General features: G+C 55.5%; 1 protein-coding gene and 2 long non-coding RNA genes across 8 annotated transcripts in view; 2 read left to right on the top strand and 1 right to left on the bottom strand.

The window, feature by feature from the left end:
- The first annotated feature begins 2,936 nt into the window (after positions 1-2,936).
- Positions 2,937-6,363, top strand: LOC121044807 (uncharacterized). The gene is made up of 3 exons (XR_005797494.1): positions 2,937-2,948; positions 3,282-3,284; positions 6,248-6,363. It is a non-coding gene; the product is annotated as an uncharacterized LOC121044807 (long non-coding RNA).
- The window catches only part of LOC121044806 (uncharacterized), a 15,187-nt gene continuing 3,816 nt past the window's right edge, over positions 3,806-15,176 (bottom strand). The window contains exons 1-6 of one of the 5 annotated variants that reach the window (XR_005797492.1): positions 12,202-12,508; positions 8,487-8,681; positions 8,130-8,386; positions 7,795-7,954; positions 5,597-5,718; positions 3,806-5,318 (exon numbers count right to left, since the gene is read on the bottom strand). This is a non-coding gene — a long non-coding RNA (uncharacterized LOC121044806). Of the gene's footprint in view, positions 5,719-7,794; positions 7,955-8,129; positions 8,387-8,486; positions 8,682-12,201; positions 12,509-15,176 lie in introns of those variants that run through there. The other 4 variants (XR_005797489.1, XR_005797493.1, XR_005797490.1 and 1 more) reach the window with 4 other exon arrangements.
- ITGA3 (integrin subunit alpha 3) overlaps positions 13,242-15,176 on the top strand; it is a 30,381-nt gene continuing 28,446 nt past the window's right edge. For both annotated transcript variants that reach the window (XM_040497210.1, XM_040497211.1), the window contains exon 1: positions 13,242-13,447. In XM_040497210.1, coding sequence (XP_040353144.1) covers positions 13,242-13,447 — 206 coding nt within the window. The remainder of the gene's footprint in view (positions 13,448-15,176) is intronic.

Genomic DNA, 15,176 nt, shown 5'->3' with positions numbered 1-15,176 from the left:
GATGAGATCATGCAGGCGGGGCACTTAGCACGGGCTAGAGACTAAGGACACAATAAACATGAGCCATTATGACTGAGGCTTTTAAGACTTAAAGGCCAAGTTCTCCAAGTTCTCTCGGCCCTGAGCTCTGGGTGTGCTTCTCACGGCCTGGGGGAGGGAGGCTCTGTGGGAAATAATGTGTTCTGAGGCCACACAGACTCCCGCTCCAGCCTGGCTCTGATCAGGTCAACTTGCTCCTACCCACTATTTTTCTCCGCCCGCCAGGCTCCTGTGTGTCTCTAGATCTGGTGCCTTCCCTGGACCCCCTCCAGCCTTGCCAGGCTGGTGCCCATCCCCCTTCCAGGAAAAGGGACGTAAGCACAGCTGGGATGAATGACAGTCCCTAGCATCCTCTCCGGAAGCACCAGCGTGGTGGGGAGCTCCTGTCTGGGTCAGAGAGGGTCTGGGAATTCCTAGGGCTCGGGTGGGGGAGCCCAGGGAGGAGGGAAGCACCCCTTCCAGGAGCCAAAGAGAGGTGAGGCAGGATGGTTTTCCCCACCCCTTCCACAGTGAAGGCCACGTTCAGACCCCTGCCACCCTGCCTGCACACTTAGCGGGTGAGAAGTGGTATCTCATTGTGGGTTTGATTTGCATTTTCCTGATGACTACAACTCCTTAAGTACTCATCTGGCCTTTTGTGTATCTTCTTTGCAGAAAAGTCTATTCAGATGCGTTTTAACCACTTCGTTGGCCCCAGGTCACTAGGCTGTCCTTCCTCCTTCCCTTCTCCCCCCCACCGCAGCCTGTTCTCCCTCTAAGCCCAGCTCTAGCCAGGCCCTCCCCCCTGCTTGAACCTTCAATGGCTCCCCATTGCTTATGGCCAAACTTGCCATACTGTGTTCTGTGAAAAGCGTTTTGGGAAAAGCAAAGAGACGTTCCTCTGGAAATGGTTCTGTGGTTAAACTATGGCCATCATTTTGGGAAATGCCACAACACTCAGACGTGGTCCAAGCTTGCCAATCAATGTGCGTTAGCTCAGAGAATTCCCAAAGCTAAACCAACAAACAAACATAAACAATCCCCTCCCGGACCCAGAATTTCCCCCAATGAATATGATGTTAGATTCACACCCTGCCTGTGTTTCCTTTTTCTTTACAATTTATTGAGATATAATTCGTGTATCATAAAGGTTCAGTCATACTATAATGTGTATTAACGCTTCATTCCTTTTTGTGACCAAATAATAGTCCCCTGTGTGGATGTGATCCATTTTGTTTGTTCATCAGTTGGCGGACATTTGGGTGAGTCTTACTTTGGGGCTGTTACGAATAATGCTGCCACGAACAGTCGCGTACAAGCTTTTGTGCAGACATATTGTGTTCATCTCTCCTGGGTATATACCAGGGAGTGGAATTGCCGGGTCAAATGGTGAGTCTATGTTTAGCTCTTTGAGGAAATGCCAGACTATTTTTTGAAGCAATCATATCATTTAACATTCCCACCAGCCATGCCCAAGGGCTCCGAATTCTCTGCGCCTTCACCGACACTTATTTATTTGACTTTTTGGTTCAAGCCATCCTCGGGAGTATAAAGTGATATCTCATTGTGGGTTTTTTTTTTTTAAGTGTCTATTTATTTTTGAGAGAGAGGCAGACAGAATGCGAGTGGGGGAGGGCAGAGAGAGAGAGAGAGAGGGAGACACAGAATCCGAAGCAGTCTCCAGGCTCTGAGCTGTCAGCGCAGAGCCCAACACGGGGCTCGATCTCATGAACTGTGAGATCATGGCCTGAGCCAAAGTCAGACGCTTAAACGACTGAGCCACCCAGGTGCCCCTCACTGTGGTTTTGATTTGCTTTTCCCTAATGATTAGTGATGTTGAGCATCTTTTTATAGGCTTGTTGGCCATCTGTATGTCTTGTTTAGAAAAATTTCTATTCAGATCCTTTGCCCATTAAAAATTTTAAGTTTATTCATTTATTTTTTTTTTTCAACGTTTTTTTTTATTTATTTTGGGGACAGAGAGAGAGACAGAGCATGAACAGGGGAGGGGCAGAGAGAGAGGGAGACACAGAATCGGAAACAGGCTCCAGGCTCCGAGCCATCAGCCCAGAGCCCGACGCGGGGCTCGAACTCACGGACCGCGAGATCGTGACCTGGCTGAAGTCGGACGCTTAACCGACTGCGCCACCCAGGCGCCCCTTATTCATTTATTTTGAGAGAGAGAGAGAAAGAGGGAGAGAGAACATCCATGCACAGAGAGAGAGAGGGAGAGAGAGAGAATCCCAAGCAGCCTCTGCACCATCAGCACGGAGCCCAATGCTAGGCTCGAACTCACAAACTGAGATCACGACTTGAGTCGTAATCAAGAGTTGGCCACTTAATCAATGAGCCACCCAGGCGCCCCGATCCTTTGCCCATTTTTAAGCTTGCCTTTTTCTTATTGGGTTGTAAGAGTTCTTTAAATATTCTAGAAACCAATCTCTTATCAGATTTATGATTTAGAAATATTTTGGGGCGCCTGGGTGGCGCAGTCGGTTAAGCGTCCGACTTCAGCCAGGTCACGATCTCGCGGTCCGTGAGTTTGAGCCCCGCGTCAGGCTCTGGGCTGATGGCTCAGAGCCTGGAGCCTGTTTCCGATTCTGAGTCTCCCTCTCTCTCTGACCCTCTCCCGTTCATGCTCTGTCTCTCTCTGTCCCAAAAATAAATAAACGTTGAAAAAAAAAACTTTAAAAAAAAATAAAAAAAAAGAAATATTTTATTCCATTCTATGGGTTATCTTTTTGCTTTTGTGAAGGGGTCCTTTGAAGCACAGAAGTTTTAAATTGTGATGAAGTTCAGTGTCTTAGTCCGTTCAGGCTCCTGCGACAACATACCACAGAGTGGGTAGATTATAAACAACAGACGTTTATTCTGGAGGCTGGAAGTCAAAGATCAGGGCACAACAACAGTCAGGTGAGGACGCTCTTCGGGTTGCAGACTTTTCCCTGTATCCTCACATGAGGCTGGGGGGCTCTGGGGAGCTTCTTTTTATAAGGGCACTGATCCCAATCCAGAAACTCTGACCTCCCGACCTAATCACCCCTCAAAGGCCCCACCTCCACCTTGGAGATCAGCACTGTCACATACAGATGTGGTGGGGAGGGGGACGGGCCTAAACATCGAGACCACGGCATTGGGTTTGCCTATATTTTCTTTCGCTGCTTCCCTTGGTCACATCTGAGAATCCATTGCCAAATCCAAGATCACGAAGATTTACCCCTCTGCTTTCTCCTAAGAGTTTTTGGTTTAGCCCGTGTATTTAGATCGTTGATCCGTTTTGAGTTAATTTTTGTACCTGATCTGAAGTAGGGGTCCAGCTTTATTCTTTTGCAGGTGGACATCCAGTCATCCTGTCCTCTCCCCCATCCCCCACCCCTTAAATATTTATATATATATATTTTTTTAATTTTTATTTTTTTAATGTTTATTTATTTTTGAGACAGAGAGAGACAGAGCATGAACGGGGGAGGGGCAGAGAGAGAGGGAGACACAGAATCGAAAGCAGGCTCCAGGCTCTGAGCCGTCAGCCCAGAGCCCGACGCGGGGCTCGAACTCACAGACCGCGAGATCGTGACCTGAGTTGAAGTCGGATGCCTAACTGACTGAGCCACCCAGGCGCCCCTATTTTTTAATTTTTAAATTTTATTTATTTTTGAGGGAGGGAGAGAGAGAGAGAGAGAGAGAGAGAGAGAATGTGAGCGGAGGAGGGGCAGAGAGAGAGAGGGAGACACAGAATCCGAAGCAGGTTCCAGGCTCTGGGCTGTCAGCCCAGAGCCCACTGCGGGGCTCGAACTCGCGTACCACGAGATCATGACCTGAGCCCGAGTCGGACGCTTAATTGACTGAGCCACCCGGGTGCCCTGAAATATTTATAAAACATCCAGTAACAGCTCATGGAATTCTGGGGAGCAGCAGTTGGGAAATGCCAACCTACAGGATCAGATCCAAGTTTCTCAGCCTGACCAAAGCCGCTCACCATCTGCGCCCAACTTACCTCTTCCCACTTAGTCTGGACGGGTCTCTTGGTGCTCCTCGGCAGTACTGGATTTTCCCGCCTCTGTATCTAAGCACATGCTGTTCTGATGCTTCCCCCCACCCCTACCCCTGCACCCACACAGCAGCCCCCTTTGTCTGCTGGAGTTCGCTCGCCTTCTAAGGAACGGGAAGAGCTAAGACTTGTTGGGTGCCTGCTGTGTACTATTTCCCTAAGCAAGTTATTTGTATTATCCCATTTAATTTTTACACCCTATGAAGTATATCCTCCTATCATCTCCATCTTACAGATGAGGAAGTCCAAGTTCAACGTGAGTAAGTAACTTGCCCAGGGTTACTCAGTGAGCAGGTCATGGAGGGAGAATCTGAACCCAGGCCATCTGACCCCAGAGTCCCTGCTCAAGAGGGGGACCCGTCACTATCCCCCCACAAGCTTTGCCGATTGCCGCCACTCTGCCCACTGCCTCATTAGTACCAAAGTATATTTCTCGGGCTCCACGATGTATTTCGCTGAGACAACAAATTAGCAAGTGAGTAAAAGAATGAATAGAACTGCACTGTCAGAGCTGGAAGGGACCCAAGCGATGGTGCACATTCCAGGATAACAGCTTGATCTGACGGATAGGGACGTTCTGAGACTCGTCCAGGGTCACGAGGCGGGGGCAGAAACCGTGTCCGGACCCGGCCTCTTCGCCTCCAGCCTCGCAGTTTGGACGGCACACCTGCTGTACCTCCTTTCGACACACATTTATTGAGCGCCTTCTCTGTGCGAGGCCCCAGTCTGAGCTCCATCTGAGACAAACAGGATGAGACCCCTTGGATCTCTATCTCTCTTCCCAGGACAGGGGGCGCTTAGGCCTGGCAGGGCTCCTCCTGGGCTTCAAGACCCTCCTGGTCCCCCCTCTCCCCCCGTGTAGGGCCATCCCTGGGCTCTGGCCCAGCTTTCTCTGTTCTCTTGCAGGGAGAAGCCTCAAAGGGAGGTGGCAGTTGGCCAGGGGCACAGGGCGGGCCGGGAGGAAGGACCCTGGGTCCGGTTCATTTCCTGGCACCCTTGTTTGCCGCGTGCCCCTGGCTTCTGGTGGCTGTTTCCACCCCACCCACAGCCTCCCTGGATGCAGGGGCAGCTGGCCAGAGTCTGGAATTCTCCCACCATCCTCGGCCTGGCCCTCCCCTCAGAGCCCAGCAGATCAGGACTAGAATCCTGCTCCCCTCTGGAATGGTGTGACCTCGGGCATGTCGCTTTGTCAGTCCGGGCCTTTGCTTCCTTCTGGAAAAGCAGATTACAGGACTGACTTCACAGGCTCCTCCTGAAAAATAAAGGTCGCAATCTACATAAAGAGCTTGGCGCAATGAGACTCCCCGTGAAACCTGTCACCCCTTTTCTCAGCCTAGCTCTCCCCATTTTCCTCCTCCAGGAAGAATTCCAGGATGCCCACTCTCCACCGGTCCCCATCTCTGTGTTGGAGTCCCACTCTGAGCCCCGGGGAAGGTCAGCCAGGCTCCTCTGTGATGGGGGTTCCCCAGGGGCTGATAACGCCACCAGCTCTTGGGGAGCCATTTCCCAGGCACAGAAACGTCCACGCACCGCAGTGAATGGAGCCGAAGGGAACCCACAAAGGAGCACTGCGATTTGTTTGATGGACCAGAGAAGCTTCAATCTGAGGCATATCACTGACCTCCACTCCCAGCAGAGCAGTGTCGTAGGAGCTATGGGCAGGGTGGAGAGAGAGGGGGGTGGTCTGGGCTTGCCTTCTCTGAGAGTCAGGGCTGTTGGGAGCCCTGTCGTCACCCCCCCCCCCACCATCTCAATAAAAAAAAATAATAACATTTATTGGCCTATTTACTCTGCGGCGGGCCCTGTGCACGTTCTTATCTACTCTCCGCAACGACTCTAGGGTTAGAGTGCCGTTATTAGCTCCAGTGCAGACAGAGAGACTGAGTCACAGAGAGCTTAAGCAACTTCGCCCAGCTAATAAGTGACATATGGCCCAATATGGCGAGCGCTCTGTCCGAGGGAAAAACAGGGCTGTGCCAGAGGAGAAAGCATCCGTTGAGGCCCGGGGAGCTGGGAGTGGGCCTCGATGGGCCTTGATGGAAGGGGAGCTATCGATGGGCAGGAAGATGCTGGCATGTTGCTTTCAGGCACTCCGGGCAAAGGTCTCGAGAAAGGGGCGAGCCGGATTTGGGGGATGATCTCCCTCCCCCACGGGCTGGAGCCGGGGGGAAAGGATGGGAGTGGGGGGTGCAAGGACCAAAGGGAAGCAGGTGGTCGTGGAGGAACCTCAAGCCCCGGGCTGAGCAGCGAGTCGTCTAAGGTTAGTTTTGAATAGGGTCAGGGTAGTAAAGCCCTGGGGCCAGGTAATGATTGTCCAAGGGAAGAGAAGGAAGGGCATGGGGGTGGTGCCATGCCTGGAGTCCAGGGGGCAGGTGGTGAGAGACCCTGGGAACTATCTCAGGGGAGCCTGCTGCGGGCCAAGCCTGACCCCAAGGAGCCCGGTTGACATCCAAGCTGAGGCTAGTGCTTCTGGGCAAAGGCCTCTAGGATCTTCCCTCTGCCGGAAGGTTTGGCGCACGCCACTTTGGGGGGCCCTCCCGGACTCTGGCCTTGTGTGCCTCCACCCCTGTCCCGGGGCCTCTGGCAGATTGCCGAACACACCTCCACCTAGGAGGCCCCCGAGGTCCCGCGGACTCGCCAGCTACTGGCTACTGACCTCTCCCGCATCCCCTGCACCGACGCGCCACCGGCTCCTGCCCCCGCCCTCACCCACGTATCTCTCACGTCCATGTACATCTCTGCAGCAGGGCAGGTCCTCGTCCTTTCTCGGGTCCATCCCTGCATCCGCCCCGGATCGGTCTTTTGAAGCCGCAAAGGCTCTCGGCTCACTCCCAGGGGTGAGTGAACCCAGCCGTTGCCTTCAGTTCCAAGGCCGGCAAGCCGAAGCCTTTCCTGAGCGTGTCCCTTGCAGCCTCTGTGATTGCTGCCCGGCTGCCCCGCCCGTGACCCCTCGCTGGGCCCGTGTCCCCGTGCGCATCTGGTTGTCTCCCCCCACCCCACCCCCCACACCGTACCCCTGAGCTCCATCTCATTCGGCAGTCCAGATGGGCTGTGCCCGCGCTCCGCCTCCGAGCCACGGTCAGGAGTGCTGCCCAGAGCAGTTCTGCCACCGAGGAGTGGCCGTGACGTCCCCCAAGCCCTTACAACTCTTCTTCCCATCAGAGGAGCCCAGGACAAGGCAGGGAAGGGACCTCCAGAGGGAAAAGCCCAAGACTCGGGGGCACTGTTTTGCAGGAAAGTGAAATCCCTTCTTCACTGCCCATCACGCTAACTGGGAACCAGTAAGGACAGTGCCAGGGGCCTGCCTGCCACCCCCCTCCATTAAATCATTCTCTGTCCCAGCCCTGGCCTCTTCCCTCCCTCCCCCTACCTTCCTGCTGCCTGAATCATTTATAACCCAGGGCCCTGGGCTCTGTGGGAGATGCTGTAACATCCTGCCCCATCCCTGCCAGGGAGCCCACATGCTACCCTGCCAGGTGAGCTCCCTGCCTTTTAATAAGAACGTTCGGGAGACAAGGCCTTAGGGCAACAGGAAGGTTGCCTCGTGGTGAGAATTTCTGTGATCCTGGCAGGAAAGGAGAGTGCCCGTTATGAGGAGGGGAATTTCTGGTACCTCCCAGGTCAAACTCCAGAGGGGTGCTCTGCCTTGCACATCAGGCTCGGGGTCCTGAGAGCAGAATTTGTTCCCGTCCCCCACCCCCACCCCCACCCCCTGCCCCCTAGCTCACCAAAACTTGCAAGCGCATTTCAGATCAGGGGCAACTGGCATCACTGCCCTTCCACTCACGGGTGAGGTCCGCAGCGAGGGCTGGGGGGGGTGGAGTGCTCGGATGAGGGGCACGGGCAGGGAGAAGGCTGCAACCTGTGTTACTCAGGGCCCGGCTGGGTCTGCAGTGGGTGGGGAGGAGGAAGTGAGTCAGTGGGCACAGCAATTCATGCCTCAGAATTCTGACTTTCCTTTTCAACCCACTGAGCCAAGACATTTGTCCCAACAGGATCCCAGGGTGGGGGAGGGGACGGGAGCAAGAGGATATTTACGAGACCGAGCTGGCCTCTCACTCACCTCTACTGTGTTCTCTGATTTAGGGCCGTACGGAGCATGTGGCCAACTGAATTCAGCTGGACACACGGTGGCTGAAGACGCACTACCGCGTGTGAGTGACCGTCACGGGTGCTGGGAATACAAGTGTAATCCACAGTGCAGCACAACTATCTCATAGTGAGCGACTTCTGGGCCTCAGCTCTACTGTTTTCCAACAAACCTGTGCGTCGGGTTTCTATAATCACACTGCAAGCCCAGACTGGAAGTCACCGTAAGGCCTGGAAGATTCAAGAGTGACTGCGTGGCACCCCCATTGCCCGTCCACCACCCCCCCCCCCAGCCCTAAAATACAATGTGGTGCAGACTTAGGCTGTTTACATTTGAGAGCTCTCTGAATGTGGGGTCAAGGTGAAAGCTCGAATATGGGGTCAAGGTGAAGGCCTCCCTGGAAGATGTTCTGGTTCGTCTCTGACACCCCTGGAGGTTCTCAGCTCTGTGCCAGGCCATCGTAGGTTGTCAATGAATGTTTGAGGCTGACAGATTCTGAGCCGGGGACCAGGCGCCTGCCGGTATCTAGGTCACAGGAGAAAGGAAATCTGATAAACCCATTCATGCTTCACGGCTCCTCCCTCCCTCCTCAGTAATTTGCATTTCCAATTCAGATCAGAGATAGAGACCTGAGTCTTAATTCAATAGCAGAGATCTCATCCACTTAGTTCAACAAATATTAGGAGCCTTAGGACACACGGGATGCCGGCGAGGGAATAATGAGAGATCTCCTCCAGCCCTTTCGTTGCACAGATGGGGAAATCGAGGCTCGGAGGAGGAAAGTAACTTGCCCAAGGTGAGAAGGCCGAAAAGAGCCTGCACTCAACACACACACGGCACCCCAGTTCTGCTCCACCTCTCTCCCCAGCTGCCTGGGCACACCCCATCTGCGTGCTGACCTTCCTGTGAGGACTGAGCAAGCCTGGAGCTCTGGGCGAGCGAGATGGGGTCAGGGGTGGTCACCCAGAGGAAGGCTAGTGCAAACCCAGCAAGCGCTAAATAAACCGAGGCGCCTTTATAGAATCTTGACGTTGTCATTGTTGCGACTGGGGAAATTTCACCCCAAACCAGGCCCCGGCTCTTCTGCCCTCTTCTGTCCCGAGGCCCCCGTCTTGCTAGTCCTTCCCTTCTCCCTCCTCCTCCTCCAGATACTCCTCCTCCAAGAAGCCTCCCTGCCTTTACAGCACAACCCAGAGTTGGCTTGTTGCCAAGGCTCCCCCAGAGGCAGCCGGACCCCACCCAAGGTTTTGCTTGATCTCAAGACTGATGACGCCACACACACGCCAAGAGGGCATGAAAAGGTTTGTTATTTACATAATTGAGGTCTCTGGGGGAGAGCAGGGCTGGCGTGTGGAGCAAGGTCTGAACCAGCCAGGGAGAGCAAGGAAAAGAGATTGCCTTCTTGTGGTTGGGGAGTGAGATCAAAGTGAGCGTTTGAGCAGAGAAGGCCTGACGGAGTTCGAATCCTCCACGGATGCCAAAGGAGGGAACACAGCCCCCCAGTTTTATTGTCAGCTTGTCCGGGTGTGGGGCAAAGGGGAAGAGGGAGAGGGGGTGCTTACAAGCTGTCAGCAGCCAATCAAAAACAGGACTCCGAGGGGCGCCTGGGGGTGGGGGCTCTGTCGGTTAAGCATCCCACTTTGACTCAGGTCATGATCTCACTGTTTGTGAGTGTGAGCCCTGCCTCGGGCTCACTGCTTGTCAGTACAGAGCCTACTTCCGATCCTCTGTCTCCCATTCTCTCTCTGCCCCTTCCCTGCTCGCTCTCTCTCTCTCTCTCTGTCTCAAAAATAAATAAACATTAAAAAAAGTTTAAAAAATGGACTCTGGGTCCTCCTGAGGCATGTTATTCATGTGTCTCTGTTTTTCTCTGTCTACCTTTGTAGCTACTAGGGCCCCTTCTCCACAGAGCAGAGCTGACATGATAAAGTCAACTGACGAATGAGACAAAGCCGTGGATGACACATCACTGGAACCAGAGGACTTCAGAACTTTGTCATGAACTTACGGTTTCCCTTTCTGCATCTCTCTAGCCCAGAGACCCTTCCAGCGTCCACGTCTCCCTCCATCCCTGCTCTGTCTCCCCCAGACCTATCTGACACTCCCCCACATTCCTTAGCTGGAGTTCCCCGCCTCCCAGGCGCCCTGCTCTGGCTCCCACATTCCCTCAGGATACTCCCCTAGAGTGGAAACACCATCCCTCCTCCCTTTCCTGCTCCCAGCCCTGGGATCGGACATGCTGGTCATTCCCGTTTGGGATGGCCAAAGAGATAATGCCTGGCATAGAGCCCAAATGTCATCACAGGACGCTCAAAGCTGTGTCAGGTGGGACCCCTGCCCACACCAAGCGGCCACCCTGGCCCCTGCCCTCCTGGCCCTGGACGTCTCCCCTCCTCCAGGAATGCAGTGGAGGACCCAGCAGCCAGCCCAAAGGGGAACAAGGTAACTGGTCAACTTCCATCCCGGTCAGCTTCTTGCTCCTTGACCTTAGATGGCCCTATGGGCGCTAGACTGGAAGGCAGACTACGGGGAGAGGCTGGGTGGCTCTGGGAGTCACAGCCCGGGAACAGATGCTGTCCTAAGGGCAGACAGGGATGGATGTCGTCTCGCAGAACATCACAGAGAATGCTGTTACTTCAGCTGCTTTCATTTAGATGCATCTGGCTGTCTGACCAACATCTGCCTGGGACTCGTCTCTTAAAGACATAGGTGTGGTCAGGGGCTTCCGGTCCTAGCTCCGACTCAAATGAGCTGTGTGACCTTGGACATCCAGACTCCCTCATAAGTCAAGTGAGGATGATAATCCTGACTTCACAGAGAGGCCAGGAGGGTGAAATAGAAGTCTGCACGTGAAATGATTCATAAACTATAACGTGCAAGTCCCTTTCCAGCCTCTGAATCTAATTTTGTACTCCCAGCTCTTTAATCCTCTCTTTAAAGAGGGCTCCAAATTGTACAGGCTTCAGGCTCCACCACCACCCCCCCCCGCCCCCCGCCAAACCTAGAGTTGCCCCAAGTATTGTACAAATGTTAATGATTAGCATAAGTGGTCAAGGAGGACTCTGAGGCCAGATAATATAGGATTAAAATCCGAGCTGTGTGGTCTTCACCAAGTTGCTTAACCTCTCTGAGCCTCGGTTGCCTCATCTTAAAACAGATAATCTTCGAAGATTGTTGCGAAACTTTAATCTAATAATCTTTGTAGGGGCACCTGGGTGGCTCAGTCGGTTAAGCATCCGACTTCAGCTCAGGTCACGATCTCACGGTTCGTGAGTTCGAGCCCCGCGTCGGGCTCTGGGCTGATGGCTCGGAGCTTGGAGCCTGCTTCCGATTCTGTGTCTCCCTCTCTCTCTGCCCCTCCCCCGTTCATGCTCTGTCTCTCTCTGTCCCAAAAATAAATAAATGCTAAAAAAAAAATTTAATAATCTTTGTAAAGCACTTAGCATAGTTCCTGCTGCATGAGCACTTGCTACATAGTAGTTTTCTTCTTCCTATTATAAACTCTCAGAGATAGGCCCTCTAAGTCAAATTTGAAGAGAGCGAGTGCTGAGGCCTGAATTTCTGGGCCAAAATAAGAACGTTCCTTCAGCCTGGAGAAAAGAATATTCAGCGGAAGTGGGTCTTTGTGCTTCAATATGAGAAATCTGAGTCAGATTCAAGAAAGTAGATAGTGACCTCTTGAAGTTCCCTTTCGGTTAGATTCTTCTGAGGATAACGAGACCTTTGGGCCCCGCCCACCAACCTCCACCTGGCACCACCCATCACGCACCTATGGGGGCTCCGTCCCCGCCCAGTCTCCAAACACTCCGTCTGAGCCCGAGTAGGAGAAGGAGACCTTTGGGATTCTGCTGGGCTGGGCCCTGAAGGCAGGAGTGGATGAGATAACGTGTACGGTCTGGGCCCAGCTCCCTGGCCACACAGTGCGTTCTAAGGAGAAGGGACTCATTTCCACCCCGACGAGCTTATAAGGGAGACGAGAAGGCTCAGCCCTTTGGAGGAACTGCTGTCTTGTGGCTTACTACAACTAGCAATGCTTGGTTATTACCACTGCTAAATATCCGTCTGGCTTTGCTGAGGGACCACTCCCAGCCCGGATCAGGGTGGGCGAGGGCGGGTAGGCAAGAGAAATCAATCTCGACAAGGACAGCGAAGGGCCTGGGTGCGAGGAAGAACGCCCAGAGACCGCCAGCCTCCTCTCGGGGACTCACAGCGCCGCGGAGGCGAGCCGGGCGCATTCCAGCCAGCGGCGCGCGGACGTCGGTTCCCAGATTCGCCAACGCCGGGGCTCTCCAGCCGGGCCCGCAGAGGTGGCCGCGCCTGGAACTGCCTTTCCAGCAGCGGTAGCAACCGGAGCAAAGCGGCCGGACAAATCCCACCCCCGGCCCCGCCCGTCCAATCCATCTTGCTCCGGCGTGGGGGTGGGGGTGGGGGGTGACGCTTCTTGGGAGAAGCATGGGGCGGGGATGGGAAATCCAAGCCTTTGGGGGCTCCCGACAGGTGTTTGGGGCTGAAGGCGGAGCCTGGTGAGGGAGGATGAGGAGGGAGGGGCGATGCTGCCCCTTTAAGAGGCGGTGGCGGAGCCGGGACCTTTTCTCTTTCCCCGGAAGGAAAGCGGAGCCCCGGCTGGGCGCGCAAGGTGGGGAGGTGCGGGCTTGGGCGTGGGGAGGCGGGGCGCGCGCGGAGGGAACCCCTCCCTCCGGTCTTCCTTGCGGTCCACGGGTCTGCGTGCCCAGAGCCGCCGCCGAGTCGGGATCGAGGGCCACGGTGCGGCCAAGGGGGCGCGGCCAGGACCAGCTGGGGGCAGGGTGCCCGGGGCGGTGGGGGGTGGGGGGGCGGTGACCCGGCGGCCGGGCAGGCGGGAGAACCGACCCGCGAACCTCGGAGAGGAATCTGAGAGCGCAGACCCTGAGAGGACGTGAGACTGACCGGGGCCGGGGGCCAGAAACTTAGCGCGGCGCTGCGGCGCTCAACGACGCGGCCCGCGCGACTGTTCTGCGGTGGCGCGGGCAGCAGGTGAACAGGTCCTCACTCCCAGCTCCGCACCCTCACGCGCTGTCGCCCCGGCCCCCGCTCCCGCTCGCAGCCATGGGCCCCGGCCCCCGCCGCGCCGCCTGCGTCCCGCGCCCGATGCTCTGCGCGCTCGCCTTGATGGTGGCCGCCGGGGGCCGTGTCGCCTCCGCCTTCAACCTGGACACCCGATTCCTGGTGGTGAAGGAGGCCAGGAACCCGGGCAGCCTCTTCGGCTACTCGGTCGCCCTCCATCGGCAGACGGAGCGGCAGCAGCGCTACCTGTAAGTGAGGCTGGCGGGGGTGGGGTGGGAGGGAGGGTGTGCGCAGGGTGCGCGGATCCTTAGCCGAGGCGCAACCGGGCTTCCAGGCCCACGGGGCCGCCGCCGGCTCTAGGGAGTCGGGATTAAGGGGGCGGGGACCTGGGCAGCCCTTCTGTTGCCAAGGTCTGGCGGGAAGTGGAGGGGTTGGGTAGGGGATGGGGTCGGTAATCGCTGGCAAGTGCTGACCGGGCCAGAACCTGCCTAAACTCAGCCCCTGGGCTCTTCACACCTCTCTTGATTAGAAGTGGGATCCCCGTTTCCTGGGCACCCTCCCATTCTGTAAACCGAGGACCTCATGTACCGAGTATTTCTCTCCAGGGCTGGGACCTGGGGAAAATAAACACCTAGTGGATCCCTCTTCCCCCGTTCCTGGGAAGAACCCGTGGGCGTATGTATTTAAGCCCTCCCAGGCCTTTACACCTCGCATTTTAGTCGCCCGGCCATGCCAGCCACACCCTCCCTCTGCAGAGCCGGACTGGAGGGCCTCCTCAGCTGCTGGGCAGTTGCTGGGTGAAGTGATGGGCCAGTGTGGGCGTTTGGAGCTGTCCAGGAGCTCCCTCTGACCCCTTGAGGATGGGGAAGTCGAGGGAGCTGTCCCACCTCCTGCTTGGTCTCCTGCTCCCCAAGCCACCCCCAGCAGGGACGCCCTCCCACCAGACATCTTCCCTGCATTCCACAGATTCATGTTGGATCTTCAACCCTGAGTGTGTTTGTTTTGGTTTGAAGAGGGAAAGAGTGTTTTTCTCGTCTGGTCGCCTTCCCCAACAGCTGTAAGGAGAAGGAGGGGGAACAGCTAGCCACAGGGGAGAGGAGAGAAGGAGATTGCATCCAGCTGTTTGTGTTTCCTCCCCCCATCCCCCCTGCCATGGTGCACACTCGTGTCTAGAGGGGCGTGTGCAGGTTTCAGAGGGTTCTCTGCCATGGGCTCCGGTGCTGGGGTTGGCATTTGGGAGAGAAAGGCAGCTGGGGCAGGGGAGGCCACCCCAGGAGGGAAGGAGTTATGACAGGTGGGCAGGACCCCCCCCCCCCAACCTCTTTGGGCTGGGGGACCTGCCAGACATCTACCCCCACCTGGTGTCCAACTCCAGCTGAGTGAGAGGACATAGGCACATACAGGGTGTTATTGAAGCCTTTCCCAACGTTGGCTGGGGCCTGCAGAAACTTAAGGAAGCTTGGAATATCCAAAGTCCAAACTCTGCCCCGGCCTCGGCCTCTGCCCCTGCCCCTGCTGGCCCAGCCCCAGCCCAGTCTACCTACCTCCTTGGCCTCCATGTCGCTTCTGCAGGGGCCCGGTCCACCACACCCTTCCCAGCACAGCGCCAGCAACTTCGGGCTGCCCTTCGTCTTTTGGAGACCCTAAGTGACCATCGGCACAAGTTTCTATATTGGTGCTCCTTCCGCCCCAGCCCCAAAAAAGATTTTCAGATTTTTCAATCCTGAATCTGCCTGATATAAGGCAGCATAGTGTAAAGAGAAGATCAGGAAGGCAAGATTAAATAATGAAAAGCTGGAGTAAATAATGGATTCTGTAAGCCCCACCCCCCACCCCACCCCCACCCCCATGTGGCCTTGGGCAAGATACTTCCCTTCTCTGGGCCAGTTTTCCCCAAAGAGGGGTTGGACCTGGATCTATATGCTCCTTCCTGCTTCTGTTGGCCTATAAGAGGCAACTTGGCATGGAGGAGAGAGA

Source organism: Herpailurus yagouaroundi, unplaced genomic scaffold (assembly GCF_014898765.1).
Source record: "Herpailurus yagouaroundi ecotype Mexico unplaced genomic scaffold, PumYag 189, whole genome shotgun sequence".
NCBI lineage: Eukaryota > Metazoa > Chordata > Mammalia > Carnivora > Felidae > Herpailurus > Herpailurus yagouaroundi.
The sequence above is the reverse complement of the archived record's forward strand: the minus strand, read 5'-3'. Positions and strand labels throughout refer to the sequence as shown.